This window comes from Artibeus jamaicensis, unplaced genomic scaffold (genome assembly GCF_021234435.1).
Source record: "Artibeus jamaicensis isolate MK-2021 breed Jamaican fruit bat unplaced genomic scaffold, CSHL_Jam_final contig_923, whole genome shotgun sequence".
In the NCBI taxonomy this organism is placed as follows: Eukaryota; Metazoa; Chordata; class Mammalia; order Chiroptera; family Phyllostomidae; genus Artibeus; species Artibeus jamaicensis.
In genome coordinates, this window is record NW_026522014.1 from 1816290 (window position 1) to 1843939 (window position 27650).

At 39.5% G+C, this 27650-nt stretch overlaps 1 protein-coding gene across 1 annotated transcript in view; it reads right to left on the minus strand.

The window, feature by feature from the left end:
• The window catches only part of FAM133B (family with sequence similarity 133 member B), a 28425-nt gene extending 1392 nt beyond the window's left edge, over window positions 1-27033 (minus strand). Inside the window, exons 1-10 of the mRNA XM_037136503.2 lie at window positions 26929-27033; window positions 17865-17962; window positions 16035-16113; window positions 12507-12581; window positions 12328-12360; window positions 11850-11912; window positions 11254-11346; window positions 9853-9903; window positions 4994-5086; window positions 3274-3321 (exon numbers count right to left, since the gene is read on the minus strand). Coding sequence (XP_036992398.1) covers window positions 3274-3321; window positions 4994-5086; window positions 9853-9903; window positions 11254-11346; window positions 11850-11912; window positions 12328-12360; window positions 12507-12581; window positions 16035-16113; window positions 17865-17962; window positions 26929-26952 — 657 coding nt within the window. The 5' untranslated portion in view covers window positions 26953-27033. The remainder of the gene's footprint in view (window positions 1-3273; window positions 3322-4993; window positions 5087-9852; window positions 9904-11253; window positions 11347-11849; window positions 11913-12327; window positions 12361-12506; window positions 12582-16034; window positions 16114-17864; window positions 17963-26928) is intronic.
• Between the last annotated feature and the right edge of the window lie 617 nt (window positions 27034-27650).

A 27650-nucleotide genomic window follows, 5' to 3' on the forward strand; every position in this document is an offset into this window, starting at 1 on the left:
AGCTTCTGAGCTACTGCATAGTTATCTGAAACAGTCCAAACAGCCCAGTGAGCTGCTCAAAACATTTCTTGAAAAGCATCAATAACCAGTTATCATGAGCATGAACAGTGCTTATTGATTTTCAAAATAAGAAAAAGCTTTAAGTCATTAACATATTAACGTAGCTTTTAACTAAATTTCGTGTAGAAAATAAATTCAATTGAGTCATGGTACCAATTGCTACTTTTCATTTAGTTTCTAAAGGTGAAATAGTTGTAGCTACTGCAAAGGAATCCCTATACTACAGCAAAACATGATTTTTGCAAAGTGATAATTTTCAGAGGACATATATTAAATCTGCTATTTCTAAGCAAACGGGAACACAGACACTATGTACTGCTTAGACTGGGAGCACTCAGGTTAACAACTGACTGGCGTGAAATACTGATGTGTAGTTGGAAAGTCTCCTTTAGCTTAGACTTGACTGTCAGAGGAAAGTGCCTCGAAAGCCTAGGAAAAGTAGTCCAACTGTCACTGGGTAAGGGGAGCTGGAATCTTACTGGTCTCTGAATCTCGTGACTGTTTCAGAAGCAGAAGAGAAGGCTGAACTTTAAGAACAGGCACTTGGAAAGGTGGTGTCAAATGACAGACTAGTTGTTGATGTTCAGGAGAAGAAAATAAAAGGCAAGAACAAAGACGTAAGGGTAGTAAAAGCAAAGTTTCCTATCCGTTTCTTTTTTTAAAAACATTTTATTTATTTATTTATTTATTTTTAGAGAGAGGAGAAGGGAAGGAGAAAGAGAGGGAGAGAAACATCAATGTGTAGTTGCCTCTCATGTGCCCCCAACTGGGGACCTGGCCTGCAACCCAGGCATGTGCCCAGACTGGGAATCAAACTGGCAACCCTTTGCTTCACAGGCCCATACTCAATCCACTGAGCTACACCAGCCAGGGACCTATCCATTTCTTCATCTGTTAGAACTTTCTACAGTCCTCCCTCCTCTCTCAAAGGTCTCTGCCATTTTGTGGCTCTCAGCTGTCATCATTCTTTTCATTACAAGCCCAGCCCAAAATCTTGTATTTGGGCTTTTAGAAGTTAAGTTTTGCATTTAGATTACATTTCGAAGGACAGTTGACCACTCTCTAAAATACTTCTCTTCTTGGTTTCCATGATACCCTCACTCCACTGCTTTTCTTCTGTCACAAAGAGCTCTTCATTTCCTTCGCTGGTTCTTCCTCTACTCAACTTTTCCCTCCTTTAGGGCCTCCTTCCCTTCTCTTGCACGTGCTCTTCCACTCACACACTTTAAATGCCACTTACAAACCAAATCTTTATATCCAGTCCACCCTGAGTTCAAGACTGCAAATACTTCATTAATGCTTCCACCTGGCTAACAGGCATACCCAAAATTACCATAAAAATGTTTAATTTTTCTTTCCAAATCATCTCGTACCCATCTTAGTAAATGGTATCACTAATTTGTTACTTTACTTTAGCCAAAGAATCTAAGCTATCTTTGACTCTACCCTTTGCTTTAACTCTATTCACATCCAGAGCACCAAGTAAGTCCTACCACTTAAGTCCAGAACACATCTCAAATCCATCCTGCCAATCCCCTTCCATGATTACCACTGTAATACCTACACATTCCTCACCTCTGTCCATTCGGCTCCTCTGCCAAGGCATGTTTTAAAAAAGTAAAGTAGAGCCCTGGCTTGTGTGGCTCAGTGGATTGAGCACTGACCTACAAACCAAAGGGTCACCAGTGTCATTCCCAGTTAGGGCATGTGGCTGGGTTGCAGGCCAGTTCCCCAGCAGGGGGAATACAAGAGGCAAACCACACACCGATATTTCTCTCACTCTTTCTCCCTCCCTTATCCTCTCTAAAGAGAAATAAATATTTAAAAATAGTAAATAAAATAAAAAAGTAAAGTTGTTTCAGGTCACTTCTTTGCTCGAAACCCTCAAAATAGCATCCTATAATTACATTATGATTAACACCCAAACAGTTGTGGGATATGAGCTCTGCTGACTTCCCAACCTCACTGTACACTACTCCTCTTTGTCCACTAGGTAAAAACCCAGCTAAAGTTCTTTCAGGTCCTCAAACTCAATCCCACAAACATCCTCAGTTCTTCTCTCTGCCTAGATATTCTTCCTTTGATCTTCACATGGCTGCCTTGTAAATCAGATTTCAGTTTAACTTCCTTAAAGAGGCTCTCCCTCCCTGAAGTCACTCTCTCACATATCACCCTCTTTTCTTATACTCAACACCTGGAACAGTGCCTCATAGAGCTTAATAAACATATGCTAGCTAAATGCACAGAACAGGGAAGTATGCAAACACAAATCAGAATTATCCAAAGTGTTAAACTTTATCTTAATTAATTACTTAATCTGAGCCAAAGACCAAAGCAGTCTTTATTCAAATTATTTTTTCCATTATTGAAAAGTCTTTTAAGTGTCATCTTGGACTTGAAGGCATATAAAATGTTAATTCTGAATCAAATCATACATCACCACATGAACCTTCTTATCAGATAAGGACCCTCATTTTAAGACCTAGGAAAATTATGGGAGTTGCCCTCAAATCTACAAATGTGGTTCTCATTTTCATTTTACCTCCCCCTAAGAAAGTGCCTTTAAAGGAAAAGTCCACACTTATACTGAGTGCTCCTAAGTTACTTTGCTGATATGGTCCACATCACTCTTTGATAATCTGTATTCATTTTCTCTAGGATAGTCCGTTTCTTATTTAAATACCACTTCCATTTCCCTTTTATTCCTCTTCCTTTGGTCTTTCCTACTTTTCAATCTGCATAATAGTAGAGCTGGCTTTAGAAATGATCAAAAGAATAATCTTTATTAGTGAAATCATTTATGTTGTCACATTCTGGCTTATTATTCTTGAGTTTAGAGAGATTTTTTTCTGTTAATACCAGGTTTGGTTGATCTGGAAGTAACTGCTATTGAAGATAGAGGGAATCATCATACTTTAATATCATCTTTCATATTATTACACCTTCAGAAAATCAAACAAAAGTTTGAGTTTATATTTCTAACAGTAAAATACTGAAATGGAAACAGACCATGTTTGCTACCAGGGTATTATTCCTTTTTCCTGAGCCAATCCAATTTTCGCTAGCCCATTAAACGAAGCTGCCTGTTAAACACCGTAATAAATATTTACTTGGTCCTAGTAAATGCAACCATGCTTTCTTTACCCATGACTCATTTTATATTAAATAAAAACAGCTCTGCTGTTGTCATGTAAAAATGTAAGTGATACTTGCTGTTGCTTTTTCTCTGTCTTCACTGCTTTTCTTCTTTTTTGCTCGTACCTAAAAAGTTTAAGTTTTTGTGGAAAACAGAAGACAAATATGTAACTTGTACTTACGGCATTTCTTTTTCATTTCCTAATATACTTTGTGTCTTTAAAATTTATCTGTAAAAACATTTTGACAACCAAGTAACATTTTAAATGCCTTATTTACCTTACACCTCTGTTATATCACAATGAGAATTAAAGAAAACACATTTAAAGAGAGGGAAATTAATATTTTAAATCTCTAAAGGGCTTTTCTTATATTCCCTTCCAGCACCTAAGAAAAGCAGTGAGGTATAATGGATAAAACACATGAGCTCTCAAACCAACCAACCATCCAGCCGAGCTCTGAATCCTGCCTCTGCTGTTTCACTCTCAGTTTCACCATCTACAACGCGGCAGGGGAAGTGCATGGAGTGAAGTGGGCATTTCTCTAACTCTGCGGTGTTCAATGAGTAACAGCTATACATACAGTGTACTCAGTATAATCCAACTGATTAATCCAAAGTTGCTAAAGTTCCTGAGCATTTAATGTTAACTCCAAATGTAACGGTATTATTTTTTGTTTTTCTTGTCATAGCAAAGACTGGAGCAGGAGCAGCTGTGCTGCACCCACACTGAGCCAGGCCAAGGCAGAAGACGCTGCCGTGCGCTGTCCAGGACAGGCCTGACATGCCTCTGAGAAGCCCACCAGACAGGCACACCCACGGATAACAGAGAAGCTAAATTACTGTACTATGAACATGAAGTCTTGTATACAGGGTTTTAAAATACACTCCCAAGAATTTACATATTGAAATATAATTTAATAAAAATTATGTGTTATTAATTTTTGAAAAATTTCTACTTCTGTTAGGGGATAGTAATACAAAAATGTGTAGGTTAAGTATAAATATAGATATACTTATATATTTCTTATATACTTTATATTTCTATAAAAACTACAAGTTCATTTCAGGGGCAGTACAAAATACTACTACAAAATGAAAGCAACAGGTCCTATTTTACAAACAGGGAAACCAATCCCAAGAAATACTTTAAAAAATGGTAACTGACAGACCTAAAGCTAAGGAAAAATTGACAAATTCCAAGAAAGTACGAAATCGAAGACAGAGATATCAGAGCTGAAAAGGACACTACAGATGACCTCATCCCACTCCTTCACTGTATGGACAGAAAAGCTGAGATCACACCAATCAATGGTCCTGCTCTATCTCATCGCCTCTCTACTCCCCAAAGAGCAGCTCTGAACAACAACAAGGAAATGCTGGGTTTCAATACACAATACGTCATACAGCATCTTTCATGTAGTCCAAGTAGTAGTACAATAAAATGAAAATACTGGAAAAATGCTGGGGGCTGGGCAGTCTAAGGGGACTGACTAGATGGTAATGGAAAAAATATAATAAAAGGTAAAAAAATTTTAAAAAGAAAACATTAGAAGAGTAAAAATAATATACCTATCTCAGATTGGAAAGGTATGTGAGAATATGGCTAATTATAAAAATAACAGTAATAGAACTGTGAAAAAATACAAGACTTATTCTGAAATGGAACAACTTCCTTTTATTTTTTTTAAATCATACTTCACAGTAAATCAAATATGTATGAAATATCTTTTTCAATTAATATTTAATAAATCAAATAACTGAACATTTTGAAGAATATAGATCTGATCATATACATACCTCCTCAATATAATCTGATTCTGATAAGGACTCAGATGAAAAAGGTTTATCTTCAGGATACATCTTTCTCTTTTTGCCAAGTCCTTTAATGTCCTTTAAAAAAATACATGTATCACAACTCAAAAAGATACAGTACTACACCATGCAAATTTTGTTCCCGCATTCTATTGACATTTAAATAGATTTTTTATTTGTACTCTATTTTTAGAGAAGGGGAGAGAAAGAGGGGGAGAAACATTGACTGGCTGCTTTTCACACACCCCCAACAAGGGACCCAGCGTGCAACCCAGGCATGTGCCCTTACTGCGAATTGAACTGGTGATCTTTTGGTTTGTGAGACCATGCCCAACCCACTGAGCCACACCAGTCAGGGCTTTATTAACAATTCTTAAAATTAGCTATTGGTGTGCCAGAGCTCCAACCTATGGGATCCAGGTTTCAGTTCTGACTTCTGGCCAAGATGGAGGCGTAGGTGGAAACACTGTGCCTCCTCACACAACCAAGTTTAAAGACAACAAAGTTTTGGTAATAAAAACGCAACCAAAACACAGAAAATTGAACTATACAAAAGTCTGACAACAACAAACCGTTCAGCCAGACCGGTAAGAGGGGTGAAGCCAGTGGTGCAGCAGGGTCAGGCAGGATAGCGGATCCCAGGTGTGGGGTAGCAATGGGCGGACCCAGTTGAGGGCACAAGGTAGCAGGCTGACCACGGTCACACATTCATGCGCAGATAAGCCAGGTGAAGGAGCGAGCAGTGAGACAGACCGTGCAGGTCCCAGCAGTGGGAATCAGCAGAGGGGACCGCTATTGCCCCTCACTGACCCTGCCCTCACATACAGCATCACAACCTGGGTGGGTTGCCCCACCCTATTGAACACCTAGGGCTCTGCCCTCATACATAACATGTGCAAACAGACCAAAACATCATGGCTCAAGCAGAACTCAAAGCCCCAGAGCCAATAACTTTAAGTGACCAAGAAATAGCCAACCTATCAGATGCATAGTTCAAAACACTGGTGATCAGGATGCTTACAGAACTGGTTGATTTTAGTCCCAAATTAGAGGAACAAATGAAGGCTAAACTAACTGAAATGAAAGGAAATGCACAGGGAACCAATAGTGATGGGAAGGAAACTGGGACTCAAATCAAGGGAGTGGACCAGAAGGAAGAAAAAAACGACCAAACAGAAAAGTATGAAGAAACAAGAATTCAAAAAAATGAGGAGAGGCTTAGGAACCTCCAGGATATCTTTAAACGTTCCAACATCCAAATTATAGGGGTACCAGAGACTTCCGCCAAGATGGAGGCATAGGTGGATGTGCCGTGCCTTCTCACACAACCAAGTTTAGAGACAACTAAATATTAGCAACAGAAAACACAGCCAGAACACGAAAAATTGAACTTTTCGGAAGTCCGTTAACAACAAATTCTTCAGCCTGACTGGTAAGGGGCGAAACCAGCGGCTGGTGAAGCGGGGTTGCACAGGAAAACTCGGTCAGAGGGACTCAGGCACACGGCATCCAGGCCCAGGGTTGGACCTAGTGAGCGAGCCACCAGGCGAGCGACAGTGGGGGAGACAGCAGGGGAGTGGTGCTGCGTGTGGACTGTGGTCGCGCATTTGTGCGCGGGTGGACAGGCGAGGGAGTGGGCGGTTGGACTGGGCCCGGCGGGTCCCCGCGGCAAGCGGCAGTGGAGGGCACCGCCATTTCCCTGCTCTGACCCCATCTCCACATACGGCGTCATAACCCAGCGACTCTGAGTGGCCCGGCCCAGGTGAACCACGTAAGGCGCTGCTCCTCACCCAGCTGTGAGAAACAGCTGAGAGGGTCGCCATTTCCCCGCTCTGACCACGCCCCCACATACAGCGTCACAACCCAGCGACCTGGGAGTCCAAGGCGCCGCTTCTCACACTTAAAGGGCGTGAACAGACCAAAAATGTCGCAAGAAGATCTCAAAGCCCCAGAGCCCATAGATCTAAGCGATGGAGAAATAGCAAAACTAGGGCCCTGGCTGGTGTAGCTCAGTGGATTGAGCGCGGGCCTGCAAACCAGACAATCGCGGTTCGATTCCCAGTCAGGGCACATGCCTGGGTTGCAGGCCAGTTCCCAGCAGGGGACGCATGAAAGGCAACCATACATTGATGTTTCTCTCCCTCTCTCCTTCCCTTCCCCTCTAAAGATAAATAAATAAAATATTAAAAAAAAAAAAGAAATAGCAAAACTCTCAGACGCACAGTTTAAAACACTGGTCATCAGGATCCTCAGAGAACTGGTTGATTATAGCCACAAATTAGACAAATATATGAAGGCGAAACTAATTGAAATGAATGGAACTGCACAGGACACCAATAGCAATGAAAAGGAAACTGGGACTCAAATCAATGGAGTGGACCAGAAGAAAGCAAATAATGGCCAAACAGAAAAGAGTCAAGAGGCAAGAATTCAAAGAAATGAGGAGAGTCTTAGGAACCTCCAGGACATCTTTAAACGCTCCAACATCCGAATTATAGGGGTACCAGAAGGGGGAAAGGCACAGCCACCAGTGGAAAACTTATTTGCACAAATAATAAAGGTGAAGTTCCCCAATCTGGCAAAGGAAATAGACTTCCAGGAAATCCAGGAAGCTCAGAGTCCCAAAGAAGGTGGACCCAAGAAGGAACACACCAAAGCACATCATCATTACATTAGCCAAGATTAAAATGAAGGAGAGAATTCTAGAAGCAGCAAGAGCTAAGGGGACAGTCACCCACAAAGGAGTTCCCATCAGACTGTCAGCTGATTTCTCAAAAGAGACCTTACAGGCAAGAAGGGGCTGGAAAGAAGTATTCCAAGTCATGGAATCCAAAGACCTACATCCAATATTGCTCTATCCAGCAAAGCTTTCATTTAGAATGGAAGGGCAGATAAAGTGCTTCTCAGGTAAAATCAAATTCAAGGAGCTCATCATCACCAAGCCCTTATTATATGAAATGTTAAAGGAACTTATCTAAGAAAAAGAAATAAAAAAATATGAACAGTGGAAGGACAGCAAACTCACAATTATTAACAACCACACCTAAAACAAAAGCAAACTAAGACAACAGATCAGGAGTGGAACCATAGAAATGAAGATCACATGGAGGGTTAGCAACAGGGGAGTGGGAGGAGGAGAAGGGGGGAGAAGGTACAGAGAATAAATAGCGTAGACAGCATGTAGAAAATAGATAGGGAGGAGGGCAAGAATAGTGTGGGAAATATAGAATCTAAAGGACTTGAGACACATGGACATAAACTAAACGGGGGGGGGAATGGTGGGGGAGGGGATTTGCGGGTGGAGGGGAATGAAGGGGGGAAATAGGACAACTGTAATGGCATAATCAATAAAATATATTTAAAAAACAATTCTTAAAATTACCATAGAAATTATTCATTTTTTGTCCTGGTGGGCATGGCTTAGTGGATTGAGTGCTGGCCTGGGAACCAAAGGGTTGCTGGTTTGATTTCCAGTCAGGGCACATGCCTGGGTTGCAGACCACGTCCCCAGTAGCGGGTATGTGAGAGGCAACCACACATTGATGTTTCTCTTTCTCTCTTTTTCCTTCCCGTCCCCTCTCTCTAAAAATAAATAAATAAAATCTTTAAAAAATCAGTGAGTTCAAAAACTGAGCAATGGAAACAAGTCTTGGTAGTTGTACTGTATCAAATGGAGAGTACTTTGAAGGTGACTGAAGTATTACACATGTAAGAATACACACATAATGTTTTATATATAAATTCCAGGTTTTTGGGGGTTCCCCCTCATATATGCTACAATTTGGATGAACCTCAAAAACATTACACTAAGTGGAAAAAAGCCAGACACAAAAGGTAACATATTGTAAGATTGCTTTTATATGATATATCCAGAGAATATGCAAATCAATAGAGATAGAAAGCAAATTAGAGGGTACCTGGGGATGGGCAGAAGGGAGAATGGGAACTGATTACTTAATAGGTTGTTTTCTAAAGGATGCTCAAAAAGCTTTGGAACTAGGGGGAGGTGGTTGTTGCATAGCACTGTACATCCACTAAATACTGTCAAATTGTAATTTTAAGATGATTAACAGACTATGTGAATTTTAACACCATTTTAAAAAATGGTGTGAAAACATACTAAAATATAGTGACACTAGTTTGTAGTTTTCTTTTATTAACAATTGCTTTATTTTTAATAATTAGAATAAGACTTTAAAATGTAAATCAAAAACATTGGTAGAGATAAATTTAGCACTAATTATAGTTGAATCACAAGATAAAATATCTACTAACAGCAATAGAAGTTTTTTTTTCAAAACTTATCTATGGTATATTCAATTTGAACCAGAAGACCCTGTTCTTTACGTAAAAGTACTTTCTTTTAAAATAACTTGAGGAAACAAAGGAAATGTTTAATCTCCAGTACCTTGGATTTTTAATCTGAGATAATCCACTAAACTACAAAAATTCAAACTTTCTGCAGGAATACTCTTTTGATCTTTTATCTTCAATAATGAATCTAATAATTTCCTTAAATCAACACAAAATGTCATAAAAGCAAATAAATATGAAGCTAAAAAGGGTAACACATTATTGTTTTTCTTTTTAAAATTATTTATTTATTTTTAGAGAGAGGAAAGGGGAGGGAGAAAAACATCAATGTGTGGTTGCCTCCCACTGGGGACCTGGCCCACAACCCAGGAATATACCCTAACTGGGAATTGAATTGGCAACCCTTTGCTTCCCAATCTGGTGCTCAATCCACTGAACCGCACCAGCCAGGGCACAATACTGTTTACATCTTGAAGTAAATGAAGTATTGTATGACAGACTATCTTAAGGCAATATAAAATTATAATTACCTTTTCTTTCTCAGTTGCATCCTTTGACTTCTTTTTCTTTTTCAGACTGTCCTAAACAAACAAATATATATATATGTATCAACTTTAACTGTAAAAGATAAAGCATAATAGTATAACAAAAATATCAAAAAGGTTATTTGCTCTATGACTGAAAAAAGTTTACTTCAATACCAGAATTGTATTTTAAAAATACAGAAGAAATGTATGCTGTGTGTGTGTATGTATATCTATCTATCTATCTACCTATCTATCTATCTATCTATACTTGTAAGAAAATGAGGCTTCTTAGTTTATCTGGCTGTATGTCTAATCTCTGTGCACCTGAAATGATACTGTCTGTGATAATCACACGATCTATTTTAATATGATTTTATGCCACTGCCTGTTTTTGCCTGAGGTGGTCATAAGTACTAGAGTTCAATTCCCTCTGGGCCTAGACATCTGCCAATGTGATTTCTCTACTCTCCTTTTAAGTATGGGAGGTAAGAATTTTTGTGTAGCTATTAACATCCCTGCGCCTTTCACATCCATAAAGTGTGGTTAACAAGTACCTACTACATAGCGTTGCTTAGAGAACTGAGTTAATATGTCAAGTGCTTAGAACTGTGCATAACATGTAGTAGGCATTCAATAAATGTTAGCTATCAGAATCATTAGATTGGCTCTTCTGCTTCAAAAAACAATGAAAAAAAACCAACATTTACTGACTACTTCCTAGACACCAGGCATTTTGTCAGAAGAAATCTCACTAGGGGAGTAGATATCTGCCCCAAAATAAGACAGTTGCTTTGTTATCCTGAGACCCTAGGACATTTGTTTTTTCTAGTGTGGTCCATGGACACCCCTGGGTAAGAATCACTGAGCATATCTGTTAACAATGTAGACTCTTGAGCCTAATCACTTACTAAGTCATACTCTGAAAATGAGGCCCGAGAACCTTCGCTTTTATTGTAACGTGCACGTATTTCTTCTGATCACTTATGTTTGAGAGTAAATTGTGTCAGACAATTCTAGGTAGTATAGAACGGACTCAGGTATAGTAGAAAAGACAGTGGACCAGCTAGTAAAAGACAAATTCAACCTCAAATTCTAATACCAGCTATATAAATTCAAATAAGACTTCTTTCTCTGAACTATGACTTCTTTATGAAAATAGAAAAAAAAATGCCTGCCAGACTCATCCTAAGGCTGTCATGGAAATGCTGAGAGACAGACAGATGTGTGAAGGTATTTAGAGAACGATTAAATGCCACATGTAAAGCAGTAAGTGGCACAAAACACCGTAGTACATAAAAAAACGTATCTTATTTTTAAATGGAGAGCAATTTAAGATAGCAAAACTAAAAGAAAAACCTCATTACATGTTCTTGCTATCTGAAATATTGCTAATTTAAATTTTACCTTACTGTCTGACTCGGTCTCTGACATGGAGCTTTCAGAAGATTTATGTAATCGGTTCTTCTTTTTCTTTTTTCTTTTTCCTTGTTTCTTGTCCTACATAAAACATTTTTAGAAACATTTGCTTTCTTTTTCAAAAATATAACTGCTGCATTTTTATTATCAAATCTTTATCAATAAACAAAAGTTAACAAAAGGACCATCTTATAAGCATATGTTTCACTTAATATTTTAAATGTAACAAACCATTTTTGTAGCTTATTTAAAGAAAAAAAGCCAAGTGATTTGAGTCACACTAAATTCCTAGCATCTAGGAATTTAGAGGAATTTAGATGCTAGGAATTAGCATTTTAGAGTAGCTAATCTAAAATTAGCATTTTAGATTAGTCAAATCTAATTCTTCTGATATTTTAAAAATGAACAAGACAAATTCTGAAATCTAAAAAAATATATACACCGATACTTAGCTATCTAGGGGTTTATTTGTATCAGTGCTTTCAGTTATAGAAAACTAATAAAAACATGGAAATAAAAATTTTTAACTGCTATTTCATAGAGAAATTACACATATTTCATGAATCATTATAAGCAAGCCTTACCTCATCTTCAGAATCTGAAGAACTGCTGGAAGAATCAGAGCTTGATGAAGAAGAGGATGAATACTTGACCAAGCACAAAACAATTAAAGCTTGTGAGATGCAGGAATTTTTTTTCTTTTACTAGGTATCTCAAATACTTAACAAAATCAATCTAGTGTCCTGAAACAAGTGCCATCTTTGTGAAACTTAAAGTAGTAACAGTCAACTGTCACATTTCCCCACCACCCCCACCGAAAATAAAAGGAAAAACAAAAGGCTCAACAAGGTAATGGCAATTCCCTCTCTAACAGCAATGCGGCTGTACTAGGTTATAAAAGGAGGTTGGCGCCTGTCTTTTACATCAGAAATAGAACATAAGCACCCAGTAACTACCAAAGGACCTCCATCTGGAGTTAGCATACAAGCTATATAAATAATTCTTACTTTTTTGGTAAGCTCTTAATTTTAGTATTTAGAAAAATGGAAAAGTTTTGCTCACCCTACCAGATTTCTTCTTTTCTTTTTTCTTTCTCTAAAAGCAAGCAAACAAACAAAAAAAGATACAAATCTAAGTAAGCTGATGTGAATTTTGAAATATATATTAATAATAGCCTAAAGCAGTATTATGAAAGCCCAACCGTGAGATTAAGGATAGCAATAAAGTAAAAATAGTATCACCTGTCTTTTTTTGGATGAGCTTTCACTTCCACTTAATAATTTCTCCCTGTGTTTTTCTAGTTCTTTCTTCCAGTTCTGTAAAAAGGTTATAAACACCATCAGAAGACATCTACCCCTTCTAATACACCTAACGCACGAGTGTAAGACAGCCATGTTTCCTTTCTTCCAGCCTCTCACCCATCCCAGCCTCTAAATACAAGTTATTCCAAGTGCCAGAGCCTTTACTCTACCACCAAGAGAACCTCTACCAGATCTTCTCAGAAAGGATAATAAGAGATGGGAATTCTCTACTGTATATCCTCTATATTGAGAGTAAGTATTATCATCAAAATTACAACTAAAATTGAGCACCACCATCACTTCGAACCATTGGAAATTGAGTTCATTCAGCTCCAACAAGTTCATTCAAGTCTGACAACTATGGAATTGAAGAAACCACATCCATGCAGACTGGTAGGAGGGATGGAGACACAGAATGGGCCCATCCCACACCCACATGTGGTGGATAAAAATTTGAGAAAGATATCTCCCAAGCGAGGAGCCCATGCCCCACCGCAGGCCCCCCATCCCAAGGTTCCAGTGCTGGGAAGGTAAGTCCCCATAACATCCAGCTGCAAAAACCAGTGGAAATTGAGTCAATGGAAGGAACTTCTACAGTCCCAAGCAGTTCTTTTTAAGGAAGTCACACACAAACTTAATCAGACTCATACCTCTGAGCTCCAGCGCTAGGATAGCAGCTTTAGACCACCAGTGGCATATAGGGAGAAAGTGAAGTGTCTGGCATCAAGGTGAGAGCTGGGGAGCAGCTTTCTCCCAGATAGAAAGGTAGGCAGAGGCCACTGTCCCTTTTCTGAACTGTCCCGCCCACAGAGCTGGCAGGCTGGTACCATATCTCTGACTCCATCAACTTGGCTAACACTGTTTGCCCAGCCCCGGAGACCCCCCGCTAAGACTCCATCCCGCCCAACTTACAGGCCCACCCAAGATATGAATGGATGGTCTTGGCTCATGCTTCACAACTTTCTAAATCCTATCAAACAAGCAATAGCCAGCCTCACTAAACCCCCAGCCCCCATACCTCTTGCTAAGGGGTCCTCAGCCTGGTAGTAGCAGCAGCCAGCCTTAGATTCATAGCTTGCCTTCACCTGGAATCTCCAAGTCCATCACAAGAAGCAGTCATCTCAGATTGCTTAATAGCTCATGCAGGGTGGACCCGGGCAGAACACAGGTGTGGGCTTCCCTTACTCTGCACCACCCAGGAAACCCTGAAGCCTGTGCACCTCGTAGGCAACTACAGTCCATGTCAGAGCACCATGACCCTACCCCTGTACAGCTGATCCTCCATGGTTGGTGGTTAGTAGTCACAGCCAATCCTTGTAACTGACTAGCCTGAGTAAATCACTCCCATTGACCTGCCAACAGAAATCAAAGCTCAACTATAAAAGGAGAGTGTACTCAGCTCACATGAAGGGCACCCTTGAGTACCCAGCTTGGATGATAGGTGAGGCTGTGCCACTGGATCCTATAGGACACCTACTATATTAGGCCACACTATCAAGCCAGGGAGCTACGGAAGCTCTACTTAATATATAGAAACAACCACAGGGAGGCTGTCAAAATGAAGAGACAAACATGGCCCACAAGAAAAAACAGATCAGAACTCCAGAAAAAGAACTAGACAAAATGGAGACAGGCAATCTATCAGATACAGAGTTCAAAACACTGGTTATAATGATGCTCAAGGAACTTAGTGAGGACCTCAACAGCATAGAAAAGATTCAATCAGAAACAAAGGATATGCTAATTGAAACAAAGAACAATTTACAGGGATACAACAAAAGAATGTATGAAGCCAAGAAAACAAATCAATGTTTTGGAACATAAGGAAACAAAAAACAATCAATCAGAACAAGAAGAAAAAAGAATCCACCAAAATGAGGACAGTGTAAGCAGCCTCTGGAACAACTTCAAGTGTTCCAACATTTGCATCATAGGGGTGCCAAAAGGAGAAGAACACCAAAATATTGGAAACTTATTTTAAAAAAATCAATGAAAGAAAACTTCCCTAATTTGGTGAAGGAAATAGACATGCAAGTCCAGGAAGCACAGACAATCCCAAATAAGATGGATGCAAAGAAGCCTACTCCAAGATACATCATAATTATAATGCCAAAGGTCAAAGATAAAAGAGAATCTTAAAGGCAACAAGAGAAAGCAGTTAGTTACCTATAGGGGAAATCTCATAAGACTGTCAGCTGATTTCTCAAAAGAAAACCGCAGGCCTGAAGGGATTACCAAGAAATATTCAAAGTCATGAAAAGCAGGGACCTACAGCCAAGATTGCTCTACCCAGATTGTTCTAACATTTAGAATTAAAGGGCAGATAAAGAGCTTTCCAGACTAGAAAAAAACTAAAGGAGTTCATCACCACCGAACTATTATTATATGAAATGTTAAAGGGACTCATTTAAGAAACAGAAGATCAAAACTATGAATAATAAAATGGTAAAAAATACATATCAAAGATTGAATCTAAAAAAAACAAACAAACTAAGCAAACAAGAACACAGACAGAATCATGGATATGCGGAGCATTTTGATGGTTGCCAGAAGGGAGGGGTGTGTGGGAGAATAAGTAAAGAGGTGAGGGGATTAAGAAGTACAAACAGGCAGTTACAGAATAGCCGGGGGGATGTAAAGTACAGCAGAGGAAATGGAGTAGCCAAAGAACTTATACCCATGACCCACAGACATGAACAATAGTGGGGGGATTGCCTGAGGTAGTACAGAGTGCTGGGTAGAGGGGGGCAAAGGGGGAAAGCTGGGACAACTGTAATAGCAAAATCAATAAAATATAATTTTTTAAAGATTTTATTTATTTTTAGAGAGGGGAAGAGAGAGAGAGAAAGTGAGGGAGAGAAACATCAGTGTGTGGCTGCCTCTGGAGCATCCCCTATTGAGGACCTGGCCTGCAACCTAGGCATGTGCCCTGTCTGGGAAATGAACCAGTGACCCTTTGGTTCACAGGCTGGTGTTTAATCCACTGAGCCACAACAGCCAGGGCTAAAATATATTTTTTATAAAAAGAGAGTAGGTATTATTAGTGAGGCTGAGGAACTTTTTCTAACAAAGATGGTTAGATTCTTTTTTCCAGAAACTGTAAGTTAAATTAACCTATACTGTGGCTGAAATATTACATATATGTTCATAATCAAAAACAAGCAAATATCACCATAGACATCTCAGGGTAAAATGGCAGCATGGTGATAAGGGAGAGAAGATAAAGAACCTACTAACATTTAGAAAACTTCCAGATGATTCAAATTATTGTGAAATAGTTTTTCTCTATTTAAAAAAAAAATCATATTTACATATAAACCTGTACTCAATACAACAAAAACACCTATAATATATGGAGCCCCTTCAATCTGAAGAGCTAGACCCAAACCTTGGTTTACTAAATGGTTGTTTAATTCTTCTTATAATAAATATTAGTCTATTTTTTTTAAAAAGGTACTATTTACAAACCTCATTCATTTTTTCTTCAAATTCAGCCAATGCCTTGGAGCCTTTCTTTTTCTTTTCCAGTTGTTCTTTCACTTCTTCCCTTAAAAAGTAAAATGTAAAAAATATGTTTTCAAGCAATTCAAATTAGAGATGGATGCTTACAAACAATACAATAAAATTTCATAAACAAACCTCAATATTTTAGTAAACCTCCATTCCAGTGTCAATACATTCCAAATTTGTGCCCATATCTTTGCGAATCAATTATCATAATAAAGCCTATCAGATAACAGCAATCACTCCTTTTCTACACATGCATTATAAAGGTCATACAGGAAACACTGAGCACTTATGTGCTACACGCACTGTTTTAAATACATTTTCCTTTAACCTTCATCACAATCCTTTGAGGAAAAAGTAGTATTACTTTACAAAGTTGTAATTTGGGGAAGGTAAGAAATCTGCCTAATATCACAAAGCTTTCGTAACAAAAGTGTATTTGCTTGAACTACTGTATTCTATCACTAAATCTCCCATCTTGTAATGTATCTCGCACATGTGCAAAAAGAGAACACAGCACACCTGACTGCTTATTCTTAGGAAGGACTACCTACAACACTGGCCCTGGCTGTTTCAGGGAACTTGGAATTTAGGAGAGTCCTTACCAGTCTCTGGTAAGAGTGGTTCACTGTGCCTGTTTATATAAACATCATATTTTAGGTCGAACATCTACATTCCTTCTGAGAGTCTGGAATTTTGGCACCTAATAGGCAGAGGCTGGCCAGTCCCATGTGAAAACCCTGGGCACAGACTCTCTATGAATTCTCCTGGTTGGCAACACCTCACATGTGTTATCACAACCCATGCTAAGGGAATGAAACACGTCCTGTGTGACTGCTCAGGAGAGGAAGCCTTGGAAGCCTGTGCCCAGTCTCCCCGAGACTTTATCCATGCACATTTTCCCTCTGTTGACTGTGGCTGGTATCCTGTCACCATAATAAATTTCACCCATGAATACAACTATCTATGAGACCTAGCAAGTTACTTAACCTGGGAGTTTTCTTGAGGACCGCTGACACACATGTAATATACTTACTTGAGCTCATCCCCTTTAAAGTTCATTCCTTCTCCTCAATTTTAAAGACAAAATATACTTTGTTTTGGAGTAGTTTATTTCCTGGCATTACGCTGCAAAGTTAACAATAGCACTCATGAACAGTGTCAGAGGTGGACACGCTTACTTCCTATTCAGGTCAAAGGATTGTGTTATATGTAAGCACAATTTTCAACTGTAGCTGTCCAGCTTTCTGAGTCACTTTAGAAGGACTCTGAAACTCAACTCTGAAGCTTGTTATATGTTACATCGGAGCATGATATTTAATAGTAAGAAAGAGAGTAAGGCCAGTGCTATGACAGCACCACTCAACGAGGGCCAAAAACATTAATTTAAAGCAAAAATCTAATAATGGGAAATTCTAACATTAAAAAGCCAGCAAGATACAAGACCTAAATTATCCTTCCTAACACCTAGTTATACCTCAACAAAGGATGTGATTACTCACATCTACCCTTTTAAAACAGAACACTATAAGGTTAAGTTCATTTTTAGGGGATAAAAAAGACACTGGTATGAAAGGATACCTGGTAGTGCGTTAGTTATCTTGGGTGTTGGGTTCTCAAATGTTTGCTTTACACATGTACATGTGTTTCATGCATTCAAAAAAGCACATATCAAATATTACTTCAAAAATTACATATCTGGCATTTGCTCGGCAATCAATAAAAGCGGCAATAGTAATATTTTAAATATTTATAAAAACTTTATAAATAGGTAAATTCTTTCACAAATACCAGGTAGGCCTTGGTCGATTCAGATAATCTTGGATCGTTGGCCCTGAAGACTGGACTGGACCCCTTGATCTGGCCATTGCTATTGGGTTCATATAGGCCTTTAGGAAAGAACAGAAATTTACTCCATTAAAATAACCATTAGAAAGGCAAAAGCTCACTTACTTATCAAACAATTTTAATTAAGTGCATATTGTCTCCACATAAGCATGAACAATCTAATCTGGCTAATCAAATTTCCATTACAAAAAATAAATTTAATGCTCATTTAGATTTTATTTATTTATTTATTTATTTTAGACAGAGGGGAAGGGAGGAAGAGAGGGAAACATCAGCGTGTGGCTGCCTCTTGTGTGCCCCCTACTGGTGACCTGACCTAGTTCACAACCCAGCCATGTGCCCTAACGGGGAATCATACCTCCTACCCTTTGGTTTGCAGGCCAGCACTCAAGTCACTGAGCCACACCAGCCAGGGTTCATTATTAAGCCTCACAAGTTTGAGAGATGAGTAATATCACGCTTTCACGAAATATGTGCTTTTTTTACCAGAGATTTGATGAAAATCATAATGACACTTTCTTCTTACTACAAGAGGGCTTATGTTGCCAACCAAATCCCAATAACCTTGTGAGCGTGATGACACTGCTCTCCAGCAAATGAAACTCAGTTCCAAAGAAGGTAAAGCAGATCTAACTTCAAATTCATTGCTTATTCTACTACCTATTCTATCTCAGGAAGTATTGTGCCACACAAAATACAATTTTACTCACTAATTATTAACATCAAAATTACATTATGCACAGAAAGCAAATGAAAAAAAATAGGATGTCTTCAAAATTGATGTACACATCAATGTGCACTGAAGTGAAAACACTAGTCACAGAATGGGAGAAAATATTTACAATATTTACAGATAACTGATAAGGGATTGATATCCCAAATGAATAAAGAAATCTTACAACTTAATAACAAAAAACCCAAACAACTCAATTGAAAAACACACAAAAGACTTGAACAGACATTTCTCCAAAGATGATACACAAGTGTCCAATAAACACATGAAAAGATGTTCAATATCACTAGTCATTAGGGAAATGTAAATCAAAATTACAGTATGTCACTTCACACCCATTAGGATGGCTATTATCAGAAGCGCATAAAATAACAAGTGTTGTCAAGGATATAGAAAAAATGGAACCCTTTCAAACTGCTGCTGGGAATATAAAATGGTACAGCTGTTGTGGAAAAGTTTGGTGGTTCCTCAGAAATTAAACACAGAATTACCACATGACCCAGAAATTTCACCTCTAAATGGAACTGAAAAACAACTGAAAGCAGGGGCACAAACATACTTGTAAACCATGTGCATGGCAGTATTGTTCACAAAAGGTAGAAATAACTCAAGTGTCCATCTACAGAGGAATGGATAAATAAGATGTGGTATATATGAGTACATACAACGGAATATTATCCAGCCTTAGATAGGAGTGTAACTGCTACACGCTACAGCATAGATAAACCTTAACAACATGCTAAGTGAAATGAGGCAGACACGAAAGGACAAGTATTACATGATTCCACTCATATGAAATACCTAGAATAGTAAAAGTCAAAGAGACAAAAAGTAAATAGACATTACCAGGAATTGGGGCAGTGAGGTAATTAGGAGCTATTGTTTAAAAGGTACAAAGCTTCTTGTTTGGGATGATGGAACAGTTCTGAAAATGGCCCTGGCGGGTGGCTCAGTTGGTTGGAGTGTCACCCCTGCCCACTAAAAGGATGTGGTCAGATTCCCAGTCAAGGCACACGCCTAGCTTGAGGGTTTGATCCCCAGTTGCGGCGCACACAGGAGGCGACAGATCAATGTTTTTCTCTCTCTAAAATCAATACACATATCCTTGGGTGAGGACTAAAAAAAATTCTGGAAATGGATATTGGTGATAGGTACACAACACTGTGAAAGTACTTAATGCTGTTGAACTATACACCTAAAAAGTTGAAAACAGTGACTTTATTTTATTTGTATTTTAGCTCAATAAAAAGTCTACAAAAAATTAAATTATGCTCTGTATACTGCACTCACTATTGCAGAACACATTTTTAGATATATTTTTCAAAGACATATTGACACAAAATAAGGCAAGTTTGCTAATTACACTGTTTAGCAAAGAGATATTCTATTAAAATTGATTTTGTTCCAGATATAAAATCTGTTATTAATTCAGTCTCAACCTCTTGGTTCTTATATTCAGCTTTTTAAATTAAAGTCAACAAAACTCTTCTATTTTTAAATAAAGAATTTTGGTTGAAAATGACTATATTCAAGGTTGATTTTAAGGCCTTAAGCCTAATACTTAACATCCCAAAAGAAGCTAGAAGCTAAATTTGTTGCATTTACTTAACAAAATTGATAAAAATGACTAGCATTTTCCACCCTCATAACAAATATTAGTTAAATATTTGTAGGTTGCTCTGACAGAGTAAACTACATAAAACCACTATAAACAACGCACTAAGAACTATTTCCAGTCAACTGGATTCCAGTCAATTGGACACTGCCTGATTACTTGGATGAAAAAGTTAAGCCTTCAACATGACGTCCTTATAGGCAGAAATGAACACTCCTATTGTCAGAGATGTTACAGAGTAAGGGCTAAGTGTGGATTATCAAATATAACATTAAAGACAACGGCATAATGTTTTTATACCAACTGTTATGCCCTCAAATGTTTCATTCAACTGCCTTTGCTGAGAATTTCAGCTTGTGTGGAAATATGACAACCAACAGGCCTCAGTGCCTGAGGAAGTGATGGCTCTGCTAATGGTAACGACAACCCTAACTGGAAGCAAGTACAAGGTGCAAGCTAAGATCATCATTTTAAAACAGGAGTGCCATGTCATAATTTTAGCAGTACCCAATGGTAAGTTATTTTGAGTTTAAAATTGTAAAAACTGTTCAGTTCCAAAAAATGCAAACATATATACAGGGATGTTCGAAATTAAGTTACTAAAATAGGGAAAAATGAAAATACCAAACTAGCTACCAAAATGAGATTCATTAAGTATATTAAAGTATACCCCAAAATAAAATATAATGTAGCTATTAAAAAGAAAGAGATAGATCTATAGTAACTGATATGGAAAGATATCTAACAGTTCTCAAATGAAAAGCAAAAAAAAAAGCAAGCTGCCTAAAAATAAGATACCACATTGATAAACACCTGTATTTTTTGGACCATAAGATGCACCTAGGTTTTAGAGGAGGAAAATAGGAAAAAAAATTTTTTGAAGCAAAAAATGCGGTAAAATATTTAATAACATAAAAACATAGTATTTCACCAATGTAAATGTAAACAGAACAGCAGCGTTAACAACCATTATTCCCCCCAAATTGGGGGTATGTGTGTCTTATAGTCTGAAAAAGAGTAGCTATCAAAATGTTTTGCCTTTCTAGTTTTTTAAAAGATGTATTTTATTGATTATGCTACCATAGTGTCCCATTCCCCCCCCCTTTATTCCCCTCTACCCTGTACACCCCCTCCTACCCACATTCTCCTGCTTTAGTTCATGTCCATGGGTCGTACATATAAATTCTTTGGCTTCTACGTGTCCTATACTGTTCTTACCCTCCCTCTATCTATTTTCTACCTACCATCTATGCTACTTATTCTCTGTACCTTTTTCCCCTCTCGCTAACCCTTCATGTGATCTCCATTTCTGTGGTTCTGTTCCTGTTGTAGTTGTTTACTTAGTTTTGGGTTTTTTTTTTTTTAAGATTTGGTTGTTAATAGCTGAGAGTTTGTTGTCATTTTACTGTTCATATTCTTGATCTTCTTTTTCTTAAATAAGTCCCTTTAACATTTCATATAATAAAGGCTGGGTGATGACAAACTCCTATTTAACCTGACCCTATCTGAGAAGCAATTTATCTGCCCTTCCATTCTAAATGATGGCTTTGCTGGATAGAGAATCTTGATGGAGGTCCTTGCCTTTCATTACTTGGAATACTTCTTTCCAGCCCCTTCTTGCCTGCTAGGTTTCTTTGAAAAATCAGATGGATAGTCTTATGGGAATTCCTTTGTAGGTAACTGTCTCCTTTTCTCTTACTGCTTTTAAGATTCTCTCCTTATCTTTAATCTTGGCTAATGTAATTATGATGTGCCTTGGTGTGTTCCTCCTTAGGTCCCAATCTTTGGGACTGAGTTTCCTGGACTCCTGAAATTTCCTTTGCCAGAATGGGGAAGTTTTCCTTCATTATTTGTTCAAATAAGTTTTCAAATTCTTGGTCTTCCTCTTCTCCTTCTGGCACCCCTATAATTCGGATGTTGGAATGTTTAAAGATGTCCCAGAGGTTCCTAAGCCTCTGCTCATTTTTTTGAATTTTAGTTTTTTCATTCTGTTCTGGTTGAATATTTCTCTCTTCCTTCTGCTCTAAACTGTTGATTTGAGTCCTGGTTTCCTTCTTGCCACTGTTGGTTCCCTGTAGATTTTTCTTTATTTTGCATAATGTGACCTTCATTGGCTGCCTGGGTCTTTTTTATGCTGTTGAAGTATCCAGTGAGTTCCTGGAGCATCCCAATAACCAGGGTTTTGAACTATGCATCTGGCAAGTTGGCTATCTCTTCGTCACTTAGGTGTATTTTTGTGGAGCTTTGATCTGTTCTTTCATTTGGGCCTTTTCTTTCATCTTGGCGCACCTGTTACATAGTGAAGGGTGGAGCCTTAGGTGTTCACCAGGGTGGGGTAACCCATGCTGCTGGTTTGTGACACTGTATGTGGGGGAGGGGCAGAGAGGGAACAATGGCGCTTGCTCTGCTCTCTGCCCGTTTTCAGTCACTTTCCTGGCCACCCACAATCAAACTGGGCCCTTGTGGTGCTGATTCCCATGTGAGTGGGCTTGTGTATGTTCTAGGACCCTGTGGTCTCTCCACAGAGTTCGTCTCTCCAACAAACTCTCCTGTGAGGCTGGCATTTCTCCTGCTGTCTCACTCCCCACAGGTGTTTTCAGTCAGAGGCTTTATTTCCCGGTGCTGGATCCCTGGGTTGTGTGTTCTGTGTGACAGACTGCTCCCCAGTTGTTCCTCCCAGTTTATCTGCAGGTGAATGAGGGACCACACGCTCCACCAGCCACCGCCTTGCCCGCCCCAGTCCTCCAGCTGCTGCCTTGCCCCGAGTCATCTCCGCCACTCCTACCAGTCTGGCGAATGTTTCTTCTTTAACTCTTTGGTTGTCAGACTTCCATATTGTTTGATTTTCTGTCAGTTTTGGGTTTTTTTTTCACTTTTATTTTTTATATTTTTGTGAGTCTGTTTACTATTTCTTTCTCTTTAACTTTTATTTTGACGTTTCCAGACTTAGGGCTTAAAGAATAATACAGAATCTCTGTATTGCCTCCATCCAGGTACCCAAAAGTTATTATCTCACCCATTTGTGGGTCCAGCCAGGCCTGGGGCTCCTGGAGAGGGTTTGCCAGCGATCTCCGCAGAGGTGGGTTAGCCGGGGCCTTCTCTCCAAGCTGCCATCCCAAACCTGAGGATCCCAGTCCCCCGTTTTTATTTTAAATTGGTTGTTGTCCTTCTTTTGGCCGTGTGAGGAGGCACAGTGTGTCTACCTATGCCTCCATCTTGGCTGGAAGTCTGTACTCCTTTTCATCTATCAAATTTTAAAAACCTACACACACATACACCAGAATGTAAAGGGATATGCCCACTTTCCACTTTTTATCAGTTCATACACTGGAGATTTTTTAAAAAAATAACTCGTTACCTTTACAAAAGAAAAATAAAACTAAACAATCTGCACACAAACATCACCATAATATTAACACAAACAAATGTGAAAAATTCAATCACAACACTGCTACTGCAATTCAGAAAGCTAAATTGTCTTCAAGCAAAAAGTCACAAATTGTGCAATGGTAATTGGTTATTCTAAAATTAACGAAATGGTAACACAATATTTACCATGTTTTAGTCTTCAATTACCTTAAAAGTACATGAGCATTTTTATGTTGTAATACCTACTGTGAAACTGGTTTCCCAAAATACATACCAACTTTGCTGTTTATTTTTCAGATGAAAATAAAACAGTAGCATAGTGTATTTATATGCAAGGACTATTACTTATAAACAATTTACAGATAAATTACATCAGATTATCATTGAGTACTCAATAAACTTAACTTTCAAGCTTCTGAGCATAAACACTACCCTCAGTATATGTTTAAGTATACTCCAAATATCTCCATTATTTATATTATTTATCAGTGCATCTAAAGTGCCAGACTCCTTGCACAACACCTGATAGTTCATCTTCGTAACTGTTAAGCAACAATGCTTTTACTATACACAACAGAAAGGTTAAAAAAAAGTATCTTACAAAGGTAAAGCTTTTTCACTTATTAGCGTCAGGTTGAAAAGCAATACATTAAGGGAGTGGTTAGGCATCAGTTAAAGAAACTGCAATTTCTTGAAACCATCTATCACTTAGTCACTTCAAATATTGTCAAATGCTCCTATTCATATATAACTAGAACTGTCTGTGGCTCAAACTGCTGCATGAGTTTGCGTAACAGAAAACAATCTGTTTTTGAAACTCAGGGTAGCACACTGGTCTCAAAGGATTGTAAGTGGGCAGGGTGGAAAGAACAAAGCAGTAAAATTGCTAAGGACAAAATGTGCAGAGCTTCATTTGTTCCTTTGATTACTTATTTTTATCTAGACTTTAGTTTACATCTATTTAGAGAGCACAAAGTAACAGAACAAAACATGAAGGAAGCTGGGAAAACAATGGGCACAAAAAGTAACCATCTTGAACTTAAGGGCCCTTGACAAATCTTGAGATTTAAAAGGTCAAATTAAAAACAAACAAACCTGTTCAAGAATGCTCAATACCAAAGTGAATCCCAATGAAACCACTGACTTTGGGTGAAAAGGGTATGTCAGTGGGGGTCCACCAACTGCAACAGATGTCCTGCTCTGCAGTAGGATGCTAATAATGGGGAGGTTGTGTAGGTGTGGGGTCAGGGAGCACATGGGAACTCTACTTTTTGCTCAGTCTGACTATGAACTTAAAAGTGTTCTAAAATAGTCTATTTAAAAGAAAAAAACTTAATGTTAAAAATTAATGTTAAAACTTAAAAATTAAAACTTAATTTCTGAAACTTAATGGTTTTTAAAAAATAATTCTGTCATCTTTAACACTATAATTTTATCAATGTAAGAACAAAATGCTAATAGTTGCATTTTGTTTTTTACAATTAAGAATTATGAGGTACTGAACTAAGTGCAGATAACCCAAATCTGGGCCCCAGTTTTAACAGTTCCATCTCCTCCCCCATACAACAGGGAAATGCATTTGACGATCTGCCTCTTCTACCTCTTAATTTCATGTTTTCATTTCCACAACCTTTTTAGTGCAGACAAAACGTCACCAGAACACTGTGCCAAGACATCATACCGAATAATAAGTAGAGCCCTGAGTACCAAAATGCTCTGGGGTACATGAAGTTAGTTTGAAAAGTTTTTCAAATGCTTCAAGGGGATCAATATTTTTCCCCAATAAAACAAAACATCTTAGGCTTCTGTATGAAACTGCACCCAAGGCCTGGTAATTCCTAAACATTTAAGGCCCAATCACGTTAAAGAGCCAAAACACTCAGAACATTTCAAGCCTAAGAATGTCCCAACAGAATACTCTTTCAACTCTGTCAAAATCAGGATACCACAACAAAAGCTCGGACCCATAGCCAGGGAAGCAGGAGAAAAGAATATTCCTTAACCTTATAATCAATGTTCACTACAGTGGTTCCTAGACAGCTTTGATTTATGAAGACTACGCAAAATTAAAACATGTTTTGAAGATGGTAAACGTCATTATTTCATAAAAGCAAAGATCATTTAGCACCCCCACCCCCAAAAATGCACAAAGGAAATAATAGTTAAGAAAAAGCTAGTCCAATTGCACTATTTTTCATTGTGCTGCTCAGTGGTCAAAACTGACAGGCAAGCTCAGGAACTGTGGGGCTGCCACCTAAGTTTAAGTTTACCGCACATCCAATCTGATGCATAACCTGGGTTTTCCAAACCAACCAACGAACCGAGTAGCCATCTAGAATACCTTCTCACCTCCATTTGTCAAAAGTCCCTTCTTTTTCGAACGCCCTCGGAACTTCAAATCTCTATTAGGTACCATTTCTTACTCGATTATGCATCGCCTTCATCTCATTTATTAGAATAGTAACAACTTTCATGGCAAGCAATGGCCTGGACATCTTTATGTGGCCTCAACTAGGTTGAGGATAACACGGATCTTTTACAGAAGAAACTGAGGCTCGGGTAAAAGTAACTTGTCCTAAGTCACGCAACTCCCGAGGAACCAAAACTGACATTCCAAAGAGTCAATGCTCCGAGTTGACTCCAAAGCCAACTATTTTCACGCCATTCATTCCTTCACGGGGCCTTGTAACTGCCAGGCAGTGCTGGGCACTGCAGACAACAGGCCAAATGCTTCCATCCTGGTTCTCGAAAGGGAGTACGTATGCGCTAGGTCTGTGGGCGCTGCAGGCCCCCGGGAGCAGGGACCGCTTGGACGCCTCCTCCACCCGACCCCGTTGCGCACGAGAGGGGCGTGGAGGTGGAGTGGGAGACTCCAGGAGGGGGCGAGTCCCGGCGCCTCCACGGGCCTCATACTGAAGAAGACAGGTCTCCCTGAATTTTTGCAGTTCTTTAAATTAAAAAGAAAAAAAGTAAAAGGCACTGCTAACCCCAGTACGGCAAGGAAGAGAGGCTGGGGGCTCCCAAAAGGTGCGGCGAGGTTGGGGGTAGTCGAAGAAAGAGGGGGACAAGAACGAGCGGAGAGTGTGGGGCCCATCCAAAGGCGCCAACAGCGCGCGCGGCGCACGCGCGTCTGGAGCAGGCGTGGGGGCTGCGGGGACAGCTGGGGCTTGAGGCCCCAGGTCCCTCAAGCCCACAACCGACCCTCGGGCCGGACTGGGAAGAGACAGGGGTCTCGCTCTTCTGCCGCGGGCCCCGCGTCGGCCCATTGTTTTCTCCCCGCAAGTACTCACCACCCGGTTGTCCCTCTTCCCCATGATGCTGGACTGCGCAAACCGTCAGACTCCGAGGGACGCCAGGCCAGCAGAGCGGTGAAGCGGGTCAACACAGGTCCTTCCGTCGATTCCTCCACCCCGCCCAGAGAGCGGCGCCGCGCGGACCCCGCGGCTGCGTCTGGGCGCAGCGCCACCTATCGCCGCGGAGGAGAGGCCGGCGCTGGCGATCACCCGCGGTTTCCAGGAGTCGTGTGGGCGACTCCAGTTCTTTACCACCCACCGGGGTCAGGTGGGCGCTGCACTTCTGAACAGCTGCCTTCATCACGGCAGCTCACCTCCGTTTAGCTCTCTTGCATTTCAGATGCTTTGAAATACGCATTCTTGGAGATTCAAAAATTATTCCAAGGCCCACTGTGTGCTTTAGCAAAACGCAAGTGCTGGGAATAAAGTGGTGAGGACAGACGTGGTCCTTCTCGGAGTCCATCAGCTGGTGAGGGAAAAGACAGCCGTGCAGCAGATGTTGCTAACGAAATCGTCCTTTACGTTCAGTCCCATTAATCCATCACCCACATATTCATTTCACACTAATTTTGAACTTTGTGCAATTCTCTAACTAGGTGATCGGAAGCTGGATCCCGGGCAGGGCACAAGGATCAGTAAGATACAGTCCCTGCCTTCAAGCGGTTTATATATAACCTGGTAGGGAAGATGCGGCTCCACAGGGCCGACTTTACTGCGTG